General features: G+C 38.0%; 1 protein-coding gene across 1 annotated transcript in view; it reads right to left on the reverse strand.

Moving 5' to 3' along the window:
- The window catches only part of LOC122803811 (extracellular calcium-sensing receptor-like), a 105,501-nt gene that overhangs the window by 84,364 nt on the left and 11,540 nt on the right, over window positions 1–9,597 (reverse strand). Inside the window, exon 2 of the mRNA XM_044073496.1 lies at window positions 9,248–9,527. Coding sequence (XP_043929431.1) covers window positions 9,248–9,527 — 280 coding nt within the window. The remainder of the gene's footprint in view (window positions 1–9,247; window positions 9,528–9,597) is intronic.

The raw sequence follows: 9,597 nt of genomic DNA on the forward strand, positions 1-9,597 counted from the left end.
ATGTGTTATGTGGTGGATCCTGGCACACGACTGGCAGCTGACAGTAACCTTCTCCTTATTCAACCTAGTGAGTGGGACATCAGTGTGCCTTACTATTGAGTCACCTATGACTAGTGTATTTGGTAAGCTGTTTTGCCTTAGGGGCTCTGGTTGAGTGGCACACTGTTTATGTGAGCTATGTGTCTCATGATTTATGTTGGGATGTGATGGTTGCTTGCATTTCTGCCTCTGACGTCTCTGTTGTTTGGACAGATTTTTATTGAGAGCCTCAGTGAAGGTGGGTATGTGTTTAGTGATACTATGTGAGGGTTGTGGTGGTGTATGTTCTGGACGGTTATGTGTTCCATGTGGTGTGGTGCAGGTGTTAACCTTCTCCTCTTGACTGGCTAATCCAGTCTTGGTTGGAGAGTGCTTGGCTTCCAATTTGGCAATATATGTGCATCACTCACAAGTCGTAGTGTTGGTAGGTAAGAGGAGAGGGTTGTCTGTGTACATGAGGCAGTTGCTACATTGCCTCAAGATGCCCATGTTCACCAGGTTGACAGGAGAAAGCATAGGTAACTGTCTTTTAGACATGCCTGGATAGATGCTTAATTTATTAAGTACTAAAGCTGTTTTGTACTTTCCTATATAAAAAGTTTAGTGCTGGTAGCAGTATAAATGCTACGATAAATGCTGCAAGAAGTTTGGAGCAAGTGCTAGACTTAAACAGTTTAGTTTGAGAGCAAAAAGATGAAAACTAGTAAGATCTAAGGGAAAACTTGAAGTGTAGACTTTCTGGCACCGGTAATAGTTTGCCCTAGCTTAGCGGCGCTGCACGTTGTGAAAACCTGAGCAAACACGGGCTTTTAAGGCAGAAAGTTTAAAGGGATAGAAAGCAGCCCAAAATGGCAAATAAGGTACAATTTCAGAGCTGGAAGCCACTCCTGTAGTAATAGGCTGCTCAGTGCTTACCACTCCCACTGATAAGCAAAAAGACTTCCCTCTACCATAGCAAGTCTGGACAACTCAGAAACTCAAAATACAGTCCTGAAATCATCAAATCTGAAATCTGAACTATTGTAGCTAAAGAAAATGGTGGGAAATGAGCAAGCAGATAGAATTTTTTTTTTGAAAACCGTCAAAAATACAATTAAAACAGCAGTAGAAACACTTTTAAAGCACAGCAAAGGCTAGCGCACTTGAGTGTGTAGCCTACAACAGTAAATATAGTAGAAATAACATAAAATGACTAAAATAAAAGTGCAGTAAGCAATCTTAATAGAAGCAGCACAATGCAGTATCAGTAAATGCAGTAACTTAAAAAATAGCTAGTTTAAAGTGCAGAAAGCAATTTTAGGCAAAAAAAGGCAAACGGAGGTACTTATAGTCAGTCTCTCTTTCTCCTTTCTGCTGCTGTAGTAGTTTGCAGGACACCAACACAGGATCCTCAGAGCTAAAACAAGCACAAACCCGTGCAAATGGGGGTTTTTAAGGCAGAAAGTTAAAAGGGCTAGAAAGCAGCCCAAAATGGCCAAAAAGATACAATTTCAGAGCTGGAAACCACTCCTCTAGTGATAGATAGGCTGCTCAGTGCTTAGCACTCCCACTGATAAGCAGAAAGAGTTCCCTCTACCACAGCAAGGTCTAGACAACTCAGAAACTCATACAGTCCTGAAATCAGCAAATCTGAAATCTGGACTATTCCTGCTAGAGGAAATGGTGTGAAATGAGCAAGCAGATAGATTTTTTTTTTGAAAACAGTCAAAAATACAATTAAAACAGCAGTAGAAACACTTTTAAAGCACAACAAGGCTAGCACACGAGTGTGTAGCCTACAGCAGTAAATACAGTAGAAATAACTGATAAAATGACTAAAATAAAAAAGCAGTAAGCAATCTTAGAAATAGCACAATGCAGTATCAGTAAATGCAGTAACTTGAAAAATGGCTAGTTTAAAGTGCAGAAAGCAATTTTAGGCATAAAAAGGCAAACTGAGGTACTTATATTCAATCAAAGTCTCTCTTTCTCCTTTCTACTGCTGTAGTAGTTTGCAGAATGCCAAAACAGGATCCACAGAGCTCAATTAATAAACTAATTCTTTACTGCAAAGAATAAAGCAAAACAATTTAAGACAATATAAATGCTGCAACAGCTTTTGTTCAACAACCCACAAGTCATATAAGAGTCAAACATAGTATTCAATCCAGCATATAGCATAGTTCTTTTTTGTGAGGGGGGACACACATGCTTGAAGGGTGCCTATATCTCATTTTGACCATCCTATGTCTTCCTTGTCATCAAGAATACCTATCGCCTCTGACCTGAGTCCAGGTCTGACCTACCTGAATGGCTGATAATGCCATACTGTTGCAACATGCACCTCCAGAGTCAACAGAGCTAAATCATGGTCAAATGGGGCCCTATGTGTGGTAGTGAACCAGGATCCTGCCAGCCATACTGGTATATTACTATTTGTCCATCTCTTCCCAGTTACCATAAAACAGTCTTCAAGCCTGTCACAGTGCATATTATTTTTTTCATTTATCAAGATAGTTGAATTTCATTTAAAAGATTTTACAGCAAACACACTGACAGAGATTTTCTAAATAAAATACTGTCACATTGAAAACAAACTTAGCATCAGGAACAATAAACTTCTCTTCCCTTGAAACATACATTTAGTGATAATACATCTGGCAACAGATATAGTGGGAATCACAATCAAATAGCATATTGTGATCAGTAATTAGTGGCTATGTGAAGAGGTGGAGGAATTCAAAAGGAAAATGTAACACATTTGCTAACTGTATGGGACTGCCCACTGGTCACAATTATCCCTTTTCAGAAGTAGACCAGTAGTACTGGCTGGCTAACTAACTTGGTCAGAGTCAAACTGAAGACAAATGAAGACAAAGGAAAGCAATCCTTGTACTGCAAGAAGCACCTCTTTAACAGCTCACAGCCTTACTCATCTGCACTGAGGGCTAGACAAACTGTTGTATCTGAAACACAGTGCATTTCACACCTGTGTTTCTGCAAAGACAAGCTAAATTAAAAATATATTCATAGTTAAAATGTTAATTTTGAACTCACAGACTCCATACTTCCAATTTATTCACAGATAAATAAAACACACTGTCAACATTCAAAGAAACAAGGAAACCATGGATCATACCCAAAGAACATGGCTTATGCTCATGTTTAATACAATCAATTCCTTTCTTTTACGCCATAAATATTCTGGTTCATAAGTTACTAGACTTGCAGTCCAGGTGACACTTGTGAGGCATAGCCCAAATTTCCAGCTGCCCCAAAGCACTATCTGGTTGCATGACTTGCTCATGATGACACATTAGGCAAATGAGGGCTGAGGGAATCCAACCCTCTATCACAGTTGTTAAACTACATTAAAAAGAAAAGGCAATGATTCAAACCCATGCCCTTAACATGGGAAACAACAGCATTAACCGACTTTGCTGTTTCATAAGTTATAAGTTCAATAGTGGGATGCAGGAATCAAGTATATATATAGACACACACAAATGTGACCATCAATTATCACTTGCTCAAAGTCACACAGCAGGCAAATGAGCAAATGATGAAAGGGTTCAAACTCTTTACTTTTGACTACAGGAAGCAGTGCATTAATATCACCCTGAACTGTAATGACTGGCATTACTGTTTAAATGTGAACCTCGGTTACTTTTAACCTTCATTGATTTATCAGAAAAGAAGTGTGTGAGTGTCCGGCACATACTGCAGAGGCTAATGAATCTAAGCTCTTAATGACCTGCTTTTTGTAGTTAAAGACGGAGAGTTTGATTCTTTCTACATCCCTTTCCTTACAATGTGACTGCAAGCATATCATTTAAACAGACAGTGCTCCTGTGATGTTAAAATAAATCTGTTTTAACAATAACTCTAATGACCAACTGGCTGGAAGATTTATTAACTAAATCTTGAAACACACATACATACACACACACACACAAATTTTTACAACACTCTGCCAAAACTGCTTCATTCTGCTCTGCCACTCTCCAGAACAAACACTCATTTCTATGCTGATGATCATGACCTCCATCCAATGTGACTGCTCATTCCTGTGCTGACCTCAATTCACCAAATTCTTACATTGTGCTGCTTCCTACATACAGTTGTGTTCCTGAACTGGGGAAATGGGACATGTACTTGTAGAGTGTAGGTCTGTGGCAGACTTTGTGCTATAGGTGTGAAAGGAATGATTTAAAATTAAATTGTTTTGTTAGCTGGCCATGGCCCCCGCTGAAGCCCTGGGCCAGCCATGGATTTTGCCCCATCATAATCTGCTACACCCCCTTCAACTGAGACTAGACTGCATCCTACAACTCCAGGGTGCATATGGTACAATTCTGTGCATCTTACACATTATACAGTGCAACCTCTTCTGATGACGTGTACTGCCCTCAACACACCTACAGCACATGTGCTGTCATGCTATACAATATTTGCACATTATCTCTCCCTTCATCTAACAGTAGACTGCCCTATATCTGAAGGTACTCAAACTACAGTGTTTTGTAGCCTGCACATTGTACTCTCTCTCTTCTGATAAGTGTTTACTTCCCCATAAGTCACTCCAGTAAGGGCTGTTACGCAGAGTGAACACACTTTGTGCTTTTTACTCTGCACATTGTATGTCTTATCTGATGAGTGTATCAGTCTACACACACACACACACACACACACACACACACACACACACACACACACACACACACACACACACACGTGCAATGTTAATAGGCTGTGCAATCCTGACATGGTACACCCATTTCCAGGGACAACAGGTTGCCTCCTACACCCTCAAGTTGTAAAGGCTGCAGTCCTGTGTATCCTGATATTTACATAATAACTTGTACATGTGCACTGACTCGCTGTGAATGGATGGAGTGTTCATGGTCTCTGGTACTGAGTCCTGACCAGCAGCTACAGTCACGAGTGTGGAAACATAATAACTATCCATGTACAGATTTGTGTTTAGATTCCGTGTTCTAAAAAAAATATATTTCCATCTTTTTTTAGATGTTGATTCTTTGAGCTCAAACAATATAATTGCATATATATTACATAAGTTGCCTTTCAAAACCAGCCTCTCCCTTATTTTAGCCATCGTTTAAATTTCTTAGTGGTATCCTGTGACCTGTGAACTACATGTACCTCTGAAAGAAATATTGGGCATCTTATAACCACTCAAATTTTCCATAATGCTTGATTGACATTCTAGCATAATCTCCCCTGCTCATTTCATGGACCACTGTGCCACTGTGTCCTGCCTGTGTCACCACTAAAGGAGACATTATACTCCATATCCTAATTCTTTCATGTTGTGTGGTTAACTTGTTCCTCCTAAGCAACATTACTTAATCTCTTTTGACTGCTAAAATCTTGCTCTGTTTTCCAAAATTGTTACAGTTTCAGAGCATTCTGATAATTTAGAACATTCACTATGCATTATTCAGAAATCTGCAGATAGAATGTACTAATAAAGCTTGGAGTAAAAAAAAAAATATTAACAAATTTTAGATAAAAAATCTATTAATACAGATACACAGAGGATCAGTAACCATTATGTTTACCACTGGGAGTTGCCAGATAGCAGATAACTATGCACATGATTATAAAGAAGGTCTGGAAGTTTGAAATGCTGTAAGTACTCAAAAGACAGAACATCATACTGTCTATTCAAATTTCATAGGTTATCTTTTGTATGTGGACTTTAAATTGAAATTTCAAAATTTCATAGTGCTGTAGGAAGTACTACAGTTAACCCTTGCTGACCCTGGACCCTATAGAATGATGTGATGTCAGTGGCCATTTTTTATTTTGACAGATACTTTCAATGTGCATTATTTTGTTATACATTTTTCATAACATATAAGACAAGTTTTAACATACTTACGTCACATTAATGGAATAACAATGCTATTAAAATCCTGGTTCCTGGACGCAGTGGTATTTATATTGCACTTTTGGTAAATTATACAATTTAGTTATTTATCTATAGCATTTGTTTACCAAAAGTGACCCTTTTTCAGCTGAGGGTAAGGAAAAGAATTTCCATCAACTTTACAGAGAAACTGCAGATATGCACAAAAAAGGGTTTAATCAATTATACATATATGATGTAATATAAGGTTACACATTAGTTTCATAGTAATACAGGCATAAAAATTTGTGCAGAGAAAAAAGGATAAAAATAACTTCTATTTCATTAATTATACGTTATAAAGCCGTGGTGGTACAGTGGTAGCGTTATTGCCTCACAGCAAGAGGTTCTCCTGTTCAACTCTCGGCTGGAGTGCCTTCTGTGTGGAGTCTGCATGTCCTCCCCATGGTCGAGTGGCCTCCGAAAGACATATGTGAATGGGCATGCCTTCGCTGAAGGTTGGGCGTCGGGCTGGCAACTCGGCACCATAAAAATCTACTGCCAATCATTAGCGGACCGGAGCTCTGCTGTGGTGATCCCTAACTGGGAAAAGCCAAATAGAAAAGAATGATTTACATAATTACAGAGACAGTTGTAGACCAAAATAGAACTTTGAATTGCAAGGTGGAGAATAATACAGTAAATTTAAATAGGTTGGGGGACATTTAGGAAAAGCTGTAGATAAAGAGATTGTGAACTGAGGATGTTGATGCAGTGAAGTAGAGGGTGGCAGTGGAAGACAAGGAGGGTACAGCAGAGTGGAGAAGTTGAAAGTTATATAGTAGATGACAAAAAGACAGTACAGCAGACAGATGTAGGTAATCACCTGGCTGTGAGGCAGGGGCAAGGCCAGTTGTCTGTTATATTTTTTAAGTTGTGCTTTAAAATTGCTACAGCTGCTTATCTGTTTCAGAGTTAAATGAAGAGAATTCCACATTTCGGAGCTATATGAAGGGTATACATAGTCTCAGAATGAGTTGTGTCATTTGGTAATTTGGCACAGGGCTGGATCTGTAAATGTAGAGACCTGTGAGGGGTATAGAGTTGGAGGACACTAGATAGGACTGGGAATTCTTTGGGATGTTAATCAGTTTATAGACAAGTACAAGTTGGAAGAAGTGTAAAAAGTAAGGCAGCTGTAGCCTGGAGATATTAGTTGCAAATTTAGCTATTTTATTGTAAAACTGATTCTGAAGGCATGTGCATTGTGTATTGACAAGTAGGTAGCGCTTTAACATGCAATTCCCGCATATAGGAGATGCATTGAGTAGGGAGGAAATAAGAAAAGTAGATGCAAGTTTTGTTTTTTTTTTCTAGCTGTAGTAGTTAGATATATACATAGATTGTATAGAGCAAAGATTTTTTTGGATTCCGAAAGAGCTGAGAATTATCAAGCCAGGTTTCTATGAATGGAAGAGATTTTTTGTGTTTATTTTAGTTCATCAAGATTGTTGATAAAACATAGAAGAGTGGAATCATCAGTGTACTGCACCATGGTGACTTGTTTGCTGGCAGTGTAAGGGTCATTAATGAATATATTAAAAAGTGATGGGCCACAGATGGAATCCTGAGGTATCTTGACTCTTATGGGGAGGAAAGATGAATCGGAATTTAGCCATTTTAGTCACTGGGATCTACACGTAAGATAGTTTTTAAACCAGGAGAGTGATGGGGCATCCAAACCAAGAGGGGAAAACCTGTTAATGAGAAAGGTGTGGTGTGATACTGTGTTACATGCTTTAGAGAGGTCAAGGAAATCAGCGGACACAACTTTCTCTTTATTTTTGTTTATATTTATAAGAGTTTTAAAGCTAAGTAGGGCTGTAGTAGTAGTACTGCAACCTGCTTGTAAGTCATGTTGTATAATAGAAGATTGTTATTAAATATGACTTAAGGAGGTGGAAATGTATACTTTTTCTAGTATCTTTGATAGGGAGATAAGATGGCAATTTGTCTGAAGCTGGATAGTTTAGTTGAATTACCTCTTTTATGTAATGATAGAGTGTATTATTTCTTCCACAAGACTGGAACATAGTTTTGCATAGGGAGTGGTTTACCAGCATAGAGAATTGAAATGCCCGAGCATCACCAGCAAGCTTTAGGTATTTAGACAGAAGATTATCTGGGGCAAGTGTAGTGGGTTCAACTTGTTTTAGCAGTATTTTGATAGTGGAAGTGAAACTGCTTTAAGAGAGCATTTGTAGTATTGTTTGAAGAGTATCTTAAGGTTGTTGCTAGGGATGAGTTGTGTAAGATGGAGGTTACTGTATGTTTGAAATACTTATTATAATTGGTAGCTATACGTTTCTCATGGGGGGAAGTAGTAAGTAGTTGGTTGGGATGACCTTGATACAGAAGTTTATTGATGGTTGATCTCAATTTTATTGGGTTGTGCTGATTCATGTTTTTTTTTTGATTATATATAGTTTTTCTGATCTTGTTTGATGTTTTTTTTTCCTTTAAGTTCCAGCAAAGATTTCTTTATTAAAGTTGTGTAGGTTAAGGGCTTGGCTATACTTGTTTTGGTTTTGTTTATTGGTATCATCTCTTATTATAAAGGTAGGTAGGGGATCACTAAGAGTTTCAGTGAGGGAGACACTATGGATAATCTTATTTGGTGGGTTTGTTAGAATCCAGTCAGTTGTAGAGTTTCTGTAGCTGTTTTTGTTACAGAGGGTGAGGATGTGAATTAGTTATGTGAGGCCATTCCAGTTTAGTACAGTGATTTAAGAGTTTTGTATTGATTCCCAATCTATACTGAAGTCTCCTGATATTATTGTTTCATATGGGATGTTAGTTGTGACCAAGTAGCAGAATTCTTCTGCTGCATCAATATTATTTCCAGGATGTATGCATATGCCTATAATGCATATGAGTTTGCATTTGTTTAGTTTAGGAGAGGATATAAGAATCTCTGCCTTGCCTAATGATGGAGGGTAGCTAGGGTATAGGGCTAAGTCCAGGTTGTTTTGATAGATAATGGTCACTCTGACCTCTTTTCTCTTGTTTTTGTCTACTTTTATTATGTTATACTCTGCAGGAAGGATTTACTCATTTTTTTGTCTCTTGTTTTAGACAGGGGACTGGTCCCTTTTCTCTTATTTCTGTCAAATCGTATTATGTTTTATGCAGCAGAATAGATTTTCTCATTTTTTTTTACTTCTTGTTTTAGCCAGGTTTCTGTGGTGACATTACATTAATTAGTCCCCAAACCATTGTTAAATACAAGAGAAAAAAGCAGTTGTAATGTTTGTTGACTCAGTTTAAATATAAATAAAAAACACTTTTCTGATTTACCTGTGGAAATTTATAGAGTCCCAGCAGCCTAGCCATGGGAACTGATGTCGAAGAATATGACTCACCAATCACAGCTACAGCTGAGGAAAGATTTTGGCACTTATAATTTGGAATTATGTTTCTTTGTCCTGTAAGCAGCTTCATTGTACCTTCAACAGCACCAGCAACAGTTGTACAGGAATCATAAATCACATATCCAAGTGTAACATTTGGTAGTAGTTCTGGGTTTTGGTGAATTTCTTCAATTGCAAATGTCATAGCCAGAAGTCTTTCATATACTCTAAAATGAAACCTCAACAAGCACAAGTACATGTTTACACATAACACTGGACAATTTTTTTTTCAATAAA

This window comes from Protopterus annectens, chromosome 6.part0 (assembly GCF_019279795.1).
Source record: "Protopterus annectens isolate FY-2018-M chromosome 6.part0, PAN1.0, whole genome shotgun sequence".
Classification (NCBI taxonomy): domain Eukaryota; kingdom Metazoa; phylum Chordata; order Ceratodontiformes; family Protopteridae; genus Protopterus; species Protopterus annectens.